This window comes from Callithrix jacchus, chromosome 2, assembly GCF_049354715.1.
Source record: "Callithrix jacchus isolate 240 chromosome 2, calJac240_pri, whole genome shotgun sequence".
Classification (NCBI taxonomy): Eukaryota; Metazoa; Chordata; class Mammalia; order Primates; family Cebidae; genus Callithrix; species Callithrix jacchus.
The window spans coordinates 116,386,888-116,402,618 of record NC_133503.1 but is presented as its reverse complement, the minus strand read 5'-3'; the positions used below and the strand labels follow the sequence as shown (position 1 = coordinate 116,402,618).

The 15,731-nt window shown below is 34.3% G+C and overlaps 1 protein-coding gene across 9 annotated transcripts in view; it reads right to left on the bottom strand.

Annotated features, from left to right (window-relative positions):
* Positions 1-15,731, bottom strand: part of KIAA0825 (KIAA0825 ortholog) — a 451,052-nt gene that overhangs the window by 88,305 nt on the left and 347,016 nt on the right. Inside the window, exon 22 of one of the 9 annotated variants that reach the window (XM_035292236.3) lies at positions 10,147-10,291. The exons of the other annotated variants lie outside the window; for them this stretch is intronic. Within the exon in view, the coding sequence (XP_035148127.1) occupies positions 10,237-10,291 (55 nt within the window). The 3' untranslated portion in view covers positions 10,147-10,236. Of the gene's footprint in view, positions 1-10,146; positions 10,292-15,731 lie in introns of those variants that run through there. 9 annotated transcript variants of the gene reach the window in all.

Genomic DNA, 15,731 nt, shown 5'->3' with positions numbered 1-15,731 from the left:
TCTACTATTGCTCTCATAACTCAACAATTTTAAAGAAAAAGTCCAAAGTTGGCATATATTAAAATGTAGATCGAAAATATCTTTTAGAATAATTTCTAAGAAAACATGGTAAATTTTTTTACTGCAACTATGCCTATTGTTCAAAACAGAATATAATTATTAAGACATTATTAAATGCTTTGAGAAACCTGAATGCAGCTATAATTTTCCACAAAGTTAATATTCACTTTAGAGTAGTTTTATAACAAAAAATCAAAATAATTATACAAAGGTACAAAAACTAGGACTTTGACCCCTGGCAGAAATTGCTATCATGAAATAACCTTGGTTAAATTAACCTGAAGCTCATGTTAGATTACAAAGCTTCCTGCAACATACTAATTTAATTATATCTTTTGAATTTAAGAGTCAAAGATAATGGCCCCCTAAGACTTGACTTTGCTTTTAATGGCTCAACTGATTCTGGCTAGAGAGTTGGCACTGAATGCAAATCATCTTTTTGGTGGTTTCATACTTTATAGCTACAATTAGAAATTAACAAAACAAGTTATAAGCACTGACTGTTGAAGACATTTCTACATATCCAATGAGATATGCAATGCAAGCTAAATAGAAGAACATTTGCAATTTAAAATATAATTCTCCATAATGAAAATGTAAAGCAGTCGTTCTGTTTTATTTGGCATGGCAGGTTAAGAATCCCTGTGAAGCTACATTGAAGCAAAGAGGAGATTAATAATTTAATTTAGTTCAAAAGTGTGCAATGGGGCACTACAACCTTTTATTCCGTAACCAGCTGCTGACCCTAATATGGACGAACCAATTAGACATCTCTATTTCATTGTTGGGTGACCCATCTAAAACTCACCAGGAATTTTCATTTTCAACAACACTCAACAGTCTGAAAGAATCCTAGTTATCCCCCTGGTGGAGATGGTTGATTTGATAGAAGCACACAAAGGAGTTCAGCAAACAGGGGAAAAAACTGCAAGATCATTTAAGACTGTGTTCTGTAAAAGAACATCTTAATATAATGAGCCTTTTTTCAGACTCCCTTGGCGGAACATCAGCCCTCTCAGATAACCCCACACAAAGCAAATACTATTCGTCTGAAGTTACATTTGCTCCTTGTTATCACAACTTATGCCACTTAATTCACTATTCAACGAATTCACTTTCTTGTTTATTAGATGCAAGGTAGCCGCTTATCCCTAAAGGCCATGTATGCAAAAGACTGCTTGTAATCCTGTCACTTCAAACCTCTCTAGACTTTTACATTGCTTCAGGAATTAGGAGGAAAGAAGCAAACAATTTATATTTATTCCTGATGATATTAAATCTGTACATGATGAAAGAAATAAAGAAATGCTAATCTGAAATTTGTTGATTTGGAGAGTGGCTTCAGATGCTATCTTTACATGTAAAAGTTAGTAATTCACTTGCTTCTCATATTAAACATCTTGAAACATTCTTCCTACATTAAAGAGGAATAAATTAAATGCATTTGTTTTTTTGTATAGGTTGTTTGCAAAAAAAAAATAATAATAATGTAATACAGTGCACCAACTGTATTTCAAAGATGCAGGCCAACTCAACAATTCATGTGCTGAACACAGGTATTAAATATACTTTATAATCTGATATCTGATATGTTATTGCTTTAGGATACCACTTTCTAAGTGTATTTAATGTTGGAATAAAAACTGCATTGAAGAATTTTTTCATTATGGATATTTTAAGATTCCTTTTGGTTGTCCTTAACAAGATGTGATAAATATATTCTGTATAATATAAAGCAATATGACTATTTGAACTCTTCACACAACATAATATAATGGTCAGAGATATTTTAATTTGATTTGGTAATCTTATGCTATGAAAATCATTAAAATGTAAATGAATTACTGAATTAAACACACTTTCACTGCACTCTTAGCACAATTAATATTATATAAAATTATCTGCATAATTATACACAGTATGTTTACATAAAACAGCCAGGAAAGAGCTACAAATCAGAGGCTGAGTGTAAAATATTTTAAGCTGTGTGCTGAAGTCTTCTAAATATGGAAATCTAAGTGGTTGTTTTAGTATTGGTGCTTTATGTAACTGCAGACTGTTCTAAATTTCATGCTTTACTTATTTAAATGCTAAATAACTCTATACCTATTTTTAAAATTCTCATAAATATATATACATGTACATATATGTGTGTGTGTGTGTGTGTATATATATATATATATATATAGAGAGAGAGAGAGAGAGAGAGACTGAATGTATTTTAAACCTGTGTGCATTATTCACAAAACTAAAAGGAAATTATTTTCTTCAATTAATTAACATTATGAGCTAACTATTTGAGATTTAGCATTAGTTCATCAACAAAAGCCACAGAAAAGCCACAGTGAGCATTTTAATGCAGCATAACATATACAAATATGCCTAGGACAAAAGACTCAGCATCTCCAGAAAATAGTAACCATTTACAGGGAAACTCATTTTATGAGTAGAATTGTGACTAATAAAATAATGTTACAAAATTACCTGCAACTATTCTAAGAAAGGAAATACTCTTGAACACTCATGTACCTAGCAACTGTGTAATTATTGTCATTCTTCCCAAGCATCACTCTATAGTGATGAACAGACTGATTTACCTGAATAATTAACCTTTACTGCAGCATAACTACCTTCAGTACAGATTGATGTTTTCTATTCAGCTTAAGACATAAACCTACATGGGAAATCACACATTAAAAATACTGCAAAAATCAATTGTTTCCTACCACTCCGAGGAATTAGTATCAACAATTAATTTGTGCAGTATTTTCAAAAGCTTCTATTCAGCTGTCTGTGCCCATTAAACAAAAACAGAATAGAGCAAAATGAAATTAACAAAGAATGCTAATAAAATACAACTTTTCTGTTGATATCTTAGATAACTTTATTCATTATTGTACAACTCTTGGTTTTTTTACATGTGGGAGATTTAAAAAGTCACCCAGTGATTTTTATAGTGCAACCGTATGCTAGATAAAGATATTTAAGCTGTCAGTATAAACTGCTTCTGTTTTCATTTTGCATTTAATTTCAATGCCAGACTCAAGGCATAAATTTTTCATCACCTGCAATGCTATGAATAAAAGATTAAAAAAGGAACTGAGAAGAAATTCTAACACATGCGGTGCATGCAGCACATTGTGCAGACGCAGTATTCATAACTAGATGTTTAATTTCCATCTTTTTTTTACGTCAGGAACATTATTATTTGGGTTAATACATCACGGAGCTAATTTCCAGTATTTTAGCTTTGCAGAATTCAAGTTTACCTAGTTTAAGCCGAATAGGCCATTCATTCCACTTGAAATCTGAAGTATACGCCTTAAGATTTACATGCTACTTTGTTAGCACTGCAGGGTTCTATTACTCTCATATTTCTAGAAAGGGAGTATTTCAACATCATATATTTTTGTTTTGTTCCATGAAGTACCATGTACATTAACCTTGCCTCAAAGTTCAAAGAACTAAGAATTACTGAAATGGTCCCACCTAATATCAGTTCCTCATTAAGGCTTGCTTCATGTTCTCTGCCGAAAAATATCATCAATCCCAAGAGGTAAAGTTATGAGCTGAGTGTTAAGGCATTTTTTATTTAGTACTTAGTGCTGTTTTCTGTAGCACAATGCATCTTCATTGTCACTTTATTAGCCTCCACAGGACCCACAGACTAGAACAATTTCTAATTCTTGCCAAATAGACGTTCAGTGAGCAAAAGATGCATAAGAGCCATTCCTAATCTCAACAGGAGGACCCTGGGTTTATTAGCCTTGTCATTCTGAACCTTCACTTTCTCAGGACAGTCAAGAGCCTGCTGAGAACTTCAGGCCTACTGGGGACAGCAAGAGTTATTCCGTGGAGGTTAGTGGCTTCTAATAATGTCTAGCTTATTATCTTTGGATCTAATTACTCAAACTAATTTTTTATGGTTATTGAAATTAAATCTATGGGAAGCTTTGGAAAAAAAAAACCAAACCATGTTTTGATACATTATTATCAACGTGGTATCCAATTAGCTCAGTTGGTTCACAGATAGTGTTAATGTGACCTAGGTCATTGGTCCAATTCCACAGGGGCCAGTTAGCTTTACTTTGTTCTGTGGTCACAGACGGATACCTCATCCTATCCAGCTATCTTAAGTGCTATTGGTAACCAAAATAACCAAATGAGAGAGCATGGATGGATCAGTGTAAATGCACCTCTACAGCTCTGCTCTAGAAGGCATCAGCATCATTTTTTGTGACAATTGTACAAAAATTAGGTTTTTAAAATAAGACTTTTTATTTTTTGTTTTTTGCTTATTGTTTATGACTGTAAAGCAAACACTTTTTATCTTCAAAACATTTAATGGGCTTTAATTAGCTAGGCTTCATAACATCTCTATGATGTTGACAAGTTGAATTAAGCTTACTTTACAGATGAAAAGGCTCAAAACTGAGAGGTTAAGTCACTTGTCTGAGGTCACATAAAATGTCAGGGGCATTTCTCAGATTAGAATCCTGGTCTTCTGTATCTCATTCCATTGTGGTACTCATGAGAGTGCTCTGCCTCTATGGAAATGGCCTGAAATCACAGTAATATGTCACTATATTATCACATTACTTTTCATTATGCTAGAAGACACAGTTAGCGAAAAGGCATGGTGAGTCACGGATTACAGATGTATTTCTCTCTAAGCAACATAAATGTGTGGAAATTTGGATTTGCTGAACAGATAAGAGTGTTGTGTATCATTTAGTCTGTGCCACCTCATATTGTTATTAATCATTCTTTTGCATAGCCTAACTTCCCAATTAGTCAGTAAGCACAGTGACTATGTCTTATATCTCTTTGAATCCATAGTAGATATTAATAAATATTTATTCATGACAATGGCATTTGATTGGAGGGGAATAGGAAAACATATGACTGTGTACCCTATGAAAAGGGGAAAATAGGGGAAGTGATAAGCATCATGATATTGGGCAGGCATGGATTTTTCCTATTGGGTCTGTGTCATTGCAGCAATTTTAATTTGATGTATTATACAAACAAACTTTATAAGAGCGCCTAAGACATATCCTAGATACAAAGCATGAAGAGGCCCTGTAGAGATGACACACTTAAGGAAAATACTTTCAAAGAGGAAAATGCATAAATAGCAGTGTAAGAAAGGCAGCTTGGCATAGTTATGGAAGGTAGAGATGTCATTGTGCAACCCTGTACCGTGCTGTCAATGGAGATATGGTATCGTGTGAAAATTAGTTGCTCAGTATTGTGGAAGAGAAAAACCACATGATGGCAGAAGGGAAGGGTGGAAATAGTTTCTTTTTTTTAATAAGTAGTCATAAGATATTTTTTAATTGTATGCTTTTCTTATACCTGAGGTGACCTTATTTAGGAGAAAGTTCATTTACTTAGAACTTTTCAGAATTATGACTTTTTTTTTTGAGACAGTGTCTCAATCTGTTGCCCAGGCTGGAGTGCAATGGCATGATCATGGCTCACTGGAGCCTTCACCTCCCTGGGCTCAAGTGATCCTCCCACTTCAGCCTTCTAAGTAGCTAAAAGCACAGGTGCAAGTGACCATGCCCAGCTAATTTTTGTATTTTCTGCAGAGATGAGATCTCATTATCTTACCTAGCCTGGTCTTGAAGTCCTGGGCTCAAGCAATTCGCCCATCTCAGCCTCCCAAAATACGGGGATTACAGGTGTAAGCTACCACACTTGGCCAATTATGGTAATTTTATAAGTTAAAGTATACCTGTAAAACTTTGTCCCTCTCAGGTAATTGGCTTGGATTTGATTTTGTTAGTGAAGGATGAAGTCAAGGACCATTGGAGTTGCTCTGTAAAATGAGGAGCTATTTGGGAAATAGGTCTTAACACCAATGTGATTCAAAAAGGAAATGGCAGACACAGCAGAAAACTCAAGATGTAATGTGTATGTCCCCCAGAGATGCACCATCAACAAGTTTTTCATTTTAATACAGTCATCTCCTTCCTGCTCATGTCTCTCTATTATTAAATCTCTGGTATTGGGGTTCCTTAAAGAATAACCTTCTGAGCTCCATGGGTTGATCTTATCACTAACTCCTATGGCAGTTAGGATAATCAATCTTTTCTTGTACATGAATATTCTGTGCAAGGTTATTAGAAAATGTAAATTCTCTGATCAACTTTAATTGTTAAAAGATAGAAAAAAATTAAAATCATTTAATAGTTATTCTCAGGTGAAATATGACACTCACTTTTATGCTGCACAGATTTACAGTATAATTGCATAGGCAATATAGTTCAGTTTTCATCTTGATTTTGAAAATAATATTAATAAATTCATGTTTTATATTATTTGAGCTTTGATGATAATTCGCCTTCTTCAACATATGAGGAATGTACTGAACACCCAGTATTTCAGGGATGGCTTCTTCCTGCCAGATTAGTGCTTATTCTAGGAGGCTTCCAGGGGCCATAACCTCTTGAAAGTATATGGGCAAATTCTGGAGGTAGATACATATGTTACGTGTTTCTGTGCAGAGATCTTCTTAGAACTTCAAAGGAGTTCTTGTTTCAAAAAAGAGGTAAGAACCATGACTCTAAACTTTTATCTTGTATTCACTTGCAAGAAGTTAACATTCATCTCTTGGTGACAAAGATCTGTCCACCTACCTACCTATCTTGTTCAATTTAATCGTTTTATAAATTTGTGGAATTGTCAAATAAGTGGAAAATGCTGTATTTTCTTTCTAAAAAGAAAAAGGGACACATGTGACAACTAAAAAATTTATACCAATTATAATATTTCCATATGTAGTAGGGGGGGAGACTGACAGGGGCAGTTAAAGAAATACCTTCTCTTGAGATATTTAAGATAAAAATAAATCCTCTCTATAAGAGACTTTAGATATAGTTCTTTCTAGGAAGTAGTTTGTTAGACTATAACTCTTGGGGTCCTTTCTATGTTTATGATCTCTTCATTACATGCTTCCAGGACATGTCAAATAATTACTTGTATTCACCACCAATGAAACACATCACTTCAGACACAGACCGTACTTAATCTATATTTTAAAAAGGAAAACTTATTTGAACCAAAATACTCTAAACACACATACAAACACATACACTGGGAATCAGATTTAGAGAATTGAGTTCTGTTTAGATTCATGCCATCAACTTACTTAGTTCTCAAAAGCAAGTTAATCTTGCCAAAAATCATAGAAATATGTTTTATTTTACTCCCAATTGCCTTAAATTTCTTAAGTGCAAAAAAAATTGGATTTGAGGTTAGTCAAGTGTTTCTCAACACATCTAAGATGATTTTTTAAAATTATAGATACTTACATATCCCAGGTCTATACAAACAGAATTGCTAGAGAATGGCCCTGAGCATCTGTAGTGTAACAAGAGACTAATGTGACTTAACGATCATACAAGGTTAGGAAATCTGGGACGATGTGATATTTTCAGTCTCAAGATTTTTGGCTTTTGGCTAGTTGGGGTATGTGGTTCTCCTCTGAAGATCTTCAATATACAGTATTATATAAGTCTTTTCATCAGTTAATTTTACCTAAAGACTGGGAGAATACAATTCCAATCATGAAACGAATTGCTGGTGAGTATGCAACATAGCATTTAAAAAATTAGTTCAGAATTCTCTTGTCAAGAAATTTAAGGAATCTACATAAATGCAAACACATAAATGTGGGTTTTTTAAATATAAAAATAAATATGTATGGAGCACATGTATGATGTTAAAAGGAATACAGCTATCTTTATTATCCTCTAAAAATCAGTAGTGATTCCAAAAGACCTCAATAACACAGGGTCAGCATATTTTTTCAGTCACGCTCTTGGGAAAACATCAATTAAATATGCTCTTCTGGACAACTGTTTCTATTTGGATATCACAAAAAAGCTTTTAGTTCAAAAGAAAAAGGAGAAGGGTACTGGTGGTATTTTATAAAAGGTTTAGGATAGTTTTTTTTTTAACAAAACTGAAAGCTAAGACACCTGTTTCTAATCATTTTTCTATTAACTTAGACTTCTTTTCCCCTATCCTGAAAGTGGGAGGTAAAATCTTATACTTAGTTCTATGGAGGCATTTGCCAATAGAATAATACAATTACCTCTGGCCACTTGGAGAATAGATCTATGTCCAAAAACATTGTTAACAAAGGTTATTTTTGCCTTGGGTTCTGTTTTTCCCCCTGCAACATCAATAGTATATTTAAAATAATAGACACTTATATATAAAGGAGTAACTATAAATATAGAAGTAAATGCAATTTATTTTAGTGACACACAAAATAAATAACTCTTTATGCTAACAAATACTGATGTTTTGAAACAAAAGTGTATGATTTCAGGTCCAGATCACTGAGAAGTGATTGCAACTAAGCTACAAAGCAATACCAAAAGTTTTAGAGATGACCTAATGGTAAAAAAACAACTTTCTCAGTTTCTGAAGGGTAATGACTAGACAGGATAATATAATTCCAGATTGTTCTATGTGCTATAAATGCTACAGAATGGATGTTATTGCATAAAAATCAACCACTTTATTATAAATAGAAGGTTGCTCTGCCATTTTGGGGTAATCGCTCAAGACTCAATTGGTAGCCCTAAGCTGGTTGATATGTAATATAGTTCATTCAATTATTATTTAAGGTAAAATGCTGAATTGTTCATGTAAATTCAACTGCCCCTTTTTGTAAAGTATGCAGATTAACTTTTCTTCATTTGGTCCACTCCAGGGAGTAACTTTCAATTTTGCTAGGTAGTTAAGAGATTTTTCATTTGGAGTGTTATATGAACATTTTTAAGAGAATTCCTGCAGATATGGAACTCATACTTGAAGTTTCTTTGAAATTCTGTGTGCCAACTTATTTAATTATTAAGACTGAAATAGCTTTTAATCTGAGATCATCATTTTATAATCATTTTATCTGTAACAGGGAAGCTTGGCTCTACTATTTCTTTAGAGTAATTCTGTTACGCACCAAATTCAAAATTCACACTTCCAGTGAATTGAAAAGTGATCATCTTCCCAGTTTATCTGTAAGCCTGTAGGCGACTTATTAGTCAGGTGAATTTTAGAATGCCCTCAGTAAGAATATAAAATAACTCATGAAACACACAGTTTATTGTGTAACACTACCGTTAAACAAATTGCCTACGTTTCAGGGAGACTTAACATGCTTTCCTGTTCTCTCCATGTTGATCCCTAGCAGGATTTTCCTCTTTAGTCTATTAGCAACTGGAGGCTCAATGTTTTAGACTCCTGAGAATGACTTTTTTGTAGTTTCTATTATACAATAAATTATTTTTCAACATACTTTTTGGGGTAGTTCATTTGTTTATATGACTTGAAGCCTTAGGAAAGATTAAATTAAGAATAAAGTTTTATGTCAGCTTCATTTTGAATAGTTTTCTGGTGCCTTTCTCCTGTGGTAATCTAATTTATATTATCTTTAAAATCTACCATATAAATATATTACTATGCATAATTATTCAAAGCAGTAGAATTGCTAATATTTTTATATTTACAATTATTTATGCATTTCAAGTCACTCAGCATGCTATTAATGGGCCATGTGGTTGGATATCCTAATTTGTCCTTGTGACTTATAATTAGTTTAAATAGAAGTTAAATATAAAGTATTTTGAAGTTTATAAGAATTATTTTTTTGATACATGCATGTCCATAGATATAAAACTCAAAGATTTTCTTTCTTTCATAATATACTATAATATGGTTACAAGTGCATTGAAATTCATCTTGTTAGAATGGTAGTAATATATCCCACCAGGACTACTGTTCCTAGTAGCAATTTAAAATAATTATTGTGAGACTTGATGCTAGACATCAGGTTTGCAATAGAATTACAATGAGGGAAGTGTATTAGAGACAAAACATTGCTGGAAGAAAACTTCATAATGGTGCAATTTGGAACTAAGCCTCAATTTTACAGTAATAGATTCTCTTTATGATGGCACAAAGGAGTGAATGCACTTAGCAAATTTAAATCTATTATTAGTCACACTTTGTGGATTGCAGTGCAAAAAGGAGAAAAGAAATTAGCTTTTTAAGTATGTTCTTACATAAAACAGGTTCCAGTAAGAACAGTCTTATATAAAATCTCCTTGTTACAGTTCAGAAGCACCGTCAGTCTTCGTAATATCAGGGAGTTGTCCAGGTTTAAAAGTCTTCCCAAAAATAGTTCCGGAGTTTCCTTATTTCAGATGGTAAGTTTCTGAAGTCAGAATATGAACATCAGTATATTTCCTATTTACAGAAATATCATATAGAACAAGAAAGGCAGAGTTAATTTGGTCTCTGCCGCTTATTGTGATTTTTCTTGAATGAAGAGGTATTTGTAGTCCACATTAGTACTACAGCTGCCTTTAACATGATTTCAATTACAGTGAAGAAAACTCAGTAGCATTAAGTGGGTATGATGTGGCACTCAGCTAAAGTAACAGGAGTTGCAAGTGGCAATTTTGCAAAGGAAAACAACAGCAAAAATTCGGTGACATTTTTAGTACAAAATCAAAACACCAAAAATCCAAGCTTCCATTTCAAGTTAATTAAAATGTTATATTTTTGTTTTAATCATGGTCCACTTTTCTTCTCTCATCTGAAAATAATACAGGGTCGAATATTTGATAATAGCATAATTTGGTTTTAAAATAGCATGTGGCCAGATGCAGTGGCTCACATTTATAATCCCAGGACTTTGGAGGCTGAGGTGGGAGGATTGCTTGAGCCCAGGAGTTTGAGACCAGACTGGGCAAAATAGTGTGACCCTCATCTCTACAAAACATTTTCAGAATTAGACAGGCCTGGTGGTGCATGCCTATAGTCACAGCTACTTGGGAGGCTGTGGCGGGAGGAAAATTTAAGCCCCACAGGTCAAGACTACAGTGAGCCAAGATTACATCATTGCACTCCAGAGCCTGGATGATGGAGTGAGAGTCTGTTTCAAAAAAATTAATTATAAATAAATAAATAAAATAACATGTAATCTTACATAATATTATTGACTGGATACGTATGGGTACAGCTATAATCTTTAAGAAATATTAAATCAAATTCCTGAGATGTTTCACTTAATTATTTATCTGTGAAAAAGAGTGAAAACACCCTGTTGGATTAAGAAAGGTCAACCTCAAATAAAAATTGACGTTGGTAGATTGAGTGATAAGAAAGCAAGAACAAACTGATAATGGTCACCTTTAAAATGAAGTTCTATATAGCCTAAATAGGGTAATTATAAATAAATCAAATAGCCTAGCCTCTTCCCCAAACCAAATTTATTCTTTCTCAGGAGCTCTCCATCTTAGTGAACCAATCTATACTGTTTTCCAAACAAGAAACCTGTGTATCATCCCTGAATATATCTCTTCTCTCTCTTACCCAGCCAGTCTCCAAGTTCTACTGCCTATTTCACAAACGTGTTCATTTCCATCTACACCCACTGCCACTGTCCTAATTCAGGCCACCATCATTTCTGTATAGTCTCCCAATCAGACTTTTTCCTTCCCTGATTCAATCTATTCTCCATGTTATAGTAGGACATATCTTTCCAAACTATTTCATTAAAATGATAAAGGAAAATATTAATAAATATGAGTATATAAATTTCTTTTTAAAAATCTCCTTAGAAGAAAATACCCAAAGAAAATAAAAATATGTCATAAAGTGGGAAAAATATTTGCAATACATATAGCAAGGAGTTAATGTTGCTAATCAATAAAGAACTCTTACAAATTCTAAAAGAAATGTAGGCAAAGGAATTAAGCAGCCAATTTACATAAAAAGAAAATGGATTATAGGAATATAAAAAGATGCTTAACTTCCTAAAGGAAATGCAAATTAAAATTAGATATTTTTAACCTATCAAATTGAGAAAGATTTAAAAGTTTGAAAATGTAGCAAAATAAGCCCTGTCATACACTATTGATGGGCATATAAATTAGCATAGTCTCTTTGGAAGGAAATTTGAAATATATGATAAAATTTAAATATAAAAATTTAAATAATAGTTACGTTTAATCAGACTTTTATACTTATAGAAATATATCCAGAAATATCAGTATAACTACACAAAGATAAATATGCTTATTGCAATAACTTTTACATTTTCATGAAATAGAAGATCAATATTCATCATTGTGGTTTTAATCAAATAATATGTGGGAACCCCTATTATTCTGGAATATTAGGTAGTGGTTGAAAAGAGCAAGGTGGATCTTCATGTAGTCATATGGAAAAATCACTATGTTATATTGTTAAGTAGAAAAAGTAAGAGAACAATTTGTTCAATATGCCTTATTTGTATAAAAACATACATCTGTGTATCTATATCTCTTTATTAATTTAAGAGTACACAGACATGTCTCATTGATGGAAATGGTACACAGACATGTCTCATTGATAGAAAAAGTAAGAGAACAATTTGTTCAATATGCCTTATTTGTATACAAACATATACATTTGTGTATCTATATCTCCTTATTAATTTAAGAGTACACAGACATGTCTCATTGATGGAAATGGTGATGAAAGGCTTTCAAAATGAGGATAAGAATGGAAGCATGAGTGCAAGAGTTGGGGGGCTGTGTGAAGTGAGGATATAGGTTCCCAGCAAATTTATCTCCTTCTTTGTGCTCACCAAAGAGAGACACAGTCTTCTCTACTCTCCGAACCCTTATGCCTACTCCATTTCAGACCAAGTCTAACGTTACCATGCTCACTAGAAATGGACACCCAGAAGCCCAACTAGAAGAGGTTCCTATTATTGTCTCTGAAGCTTGGGACAGAAACATTGCTGAGCAATACATGTTGCCCCAAACTGTCCAGCTTTCAGGGGGATTTTGTTGGGTTCTAGACCACTAGGTACTTCAGAAGTCTTGAAAGAAATATAAAAAGCAAGACATTCAACCAGAAAAAAAATAGCATAGGAAGGCCTACTGTTTTTTTTAAATCTAGCTGTAGCAACACAAATGTTCTCAGACTCATTTTTTCCTTTCCATTCTGTTAACCAAGTTCTCAAAGATTCTTTCTACCAAATGGTCTGTCAGATGTGCCCCTTTCACTCCACCTCCATGACCTACCTCCTGAATCTAGGCCTCGTCATTTTTTGTTTGGAGAAACACTTGACCTCTTACTTCATTCTTTCCCACTTACATTTTCTTCTAACACCTGCCAGAACGGGATTCATGTTATTTGGCACGCCTTCTACTCCATATGCTGTAGATTGGTGATCATTTACTCCCATTTCTTCAACAGTCACCTGTACATGAATGACTCCCAAGTTTATGTTCTAGTCCTGAATTTTCTTCGGAGTTTCCAACAGGAAACTCAACATATCCCCAAAACAAACTCATTCCCTTTCCCCAAGACCTTTTTCTCCAATGTCTCGCTCTCTTTTTTTTTTGGCACTACTGTTTAACACATTTTTACAAATTCTTCTGCCAAAAGTTTACAAATTGCTCTCTTTTTATGCCTGTTGCCCTGCAGAGATTCTAGTCCTCAGCATCTCCGGCTTGAATATGTCCACTTTTGTAACTACTGTTTTCCAGGCCTGCAGTATCTCCACTTCCAGACCATCCTCAGATTTGCTAGGAGAGCCTCATAAGAAGTCTCAGTGAACTACCAAAGTATAGAATATAGGGATCATTGCTACCTGAATCCAGTTGAGGTTACCAGTCTTATTTCCAACCACATGGTTCTTTTCTTCTACCTTCTCACCATAATGAAACACTCTCTATTTCCAAACTGTGCCAAGTTTTTCCAAATCTCAGTGCCTTCGCCAGTGCAATGACTCCAACCCAGTTTATGACTCTCCCACATCTATCTGGCCAATTTCTATTACTCCTCTCATTCAATAGCAGGAGTCATCTCTGAATAGGCGATCTTTTCTCTCTGCCCCCAAGCTGAATTAATTGACTGTTCATCTGCATTCTAATAACACATTAAACACACATTCAATAATGTGTTCTGATCAGCCAATTAGTATTGTTACTACTATGTAATTGAAGCACAAAGTTGGTTCAGTGGCCTAATTTTGAGTTCAATGGTTAAACGGTAAGTTCTTTGATTCCTTCAGTGCCTAGCACCGTGTTTGGTACATGGGAATCTCTTAGTACATGTGTGTTAAATGAATGAATAGATTACCTTCTATGGCTTTGTTTTTCTGCCTTAAAGTTAACTTTGTCAGCCTGGCAATTAAAGAACTCTTTCAAATTGTCTGTTTCTTTCCCAGCATTATTTTCTCTTTATCTTTCAAGCCTCAGAAACAGGACTTCATGCCTCATGTACATAATAAATATCCTTTATTTGCATTCAAAACTATTTCTGAACTTTTACTTACACTATTCCCCTTACTTGGAAAGAGTTCTGTCTCTTGCAACTGTTTAAAAATCAAAATACCTGTCTCCTCCCAACTTAGAATTCTCTGCATTTTATGTTGGTTGTGTATTAATTTTGCATTCCCTTAGATCTATATGGTTTATTTGACATGATTCATTACACATACATACACAAACTTTTTTTTTAGGCAGAGTTTTGCTCTGTCTCCCAGGCTGGAGTGCAGTGGCACAACCTTGGCTCACTGCAACCTCTGCCTCCCAGGTACAAGCAATTCTCATACCTTTACCACTTGAATCTCTGGAATTACAGGTGTGTACCACCATGCTCGGCAAATTTTTGCATTTTTAGTAGAGACGGGGTTTTTCCATGTTGCCCAGGCCGGTGTCAAAACTCCTAACCTCAAGTGATCTGCCCACCTTGGCCTCCCAAAGTGCCAGGATTACCGGTGTGAGCCACCATGCGCAGTCCAAACACACACATTTTATCCTATAGGTTCAGCAATATGAAATTGCCAATATTCAAACTTGCCTACAAAAATCACAATTTCATGGTATTCAACTTGATTATAAATTTTTGAAGACAGGTTGCTCATAAAGTTTTGCTTTGTCTTTTGGTTTAACATTATCTTTGACACTATTCTGTGTAGACATTGAGGCAGTGATTCTCTAAATGAGGTTTGTGGACCCTTGTTAGTCCCAAGACCCTTTCAGGCATTTATAAAATCAAAACAGTTTTTATAATAATTCTAAGATGTTTGCCTTTGTTGCTATTTTGAAATTTACATCAATGGTAAGTAAAATTGCTGGTACTTTTGCAGGAGTCAATGCAGTGGCATCACTCTACTACTACTCATTGTATTCTCCACTGCCATATACTTATATTAATACTTAAAAAATAGGCTGGGCATGGTGACTCACACCTGTAATCTCAGCACTTTGGGAGGCCAAGGCAGGTAGATCACCTGAGGTCAGGAGTTTGAGACTGGCCTGGCCAACATGGTGAAACCTCGTCTCTACTAAAGATACAAAAAAATAAATATTAGCTGGGCATGGTGGTGTGCATGTGTAGTCCCAGCTACTCAGGAGGCTGAGGCAGGAGAATCCCATGAACCCCAGAGGTGGAGGTTGCAGTGAGCTGAGATCGTGCCATTGCACTCCAGTCTGGGTGAAAGGGCAAGACTCCATCTCAAAAAAAAAAAAACTTAAAAAATAAAAGCCAGTCTCATTTAGGAATGCCTTTGATGAAGCAGCAACAACAAAATTAATTTTACTGACTCTTGATTCTTGAATATACATCATTTTAATATTCTGTGTGACAAA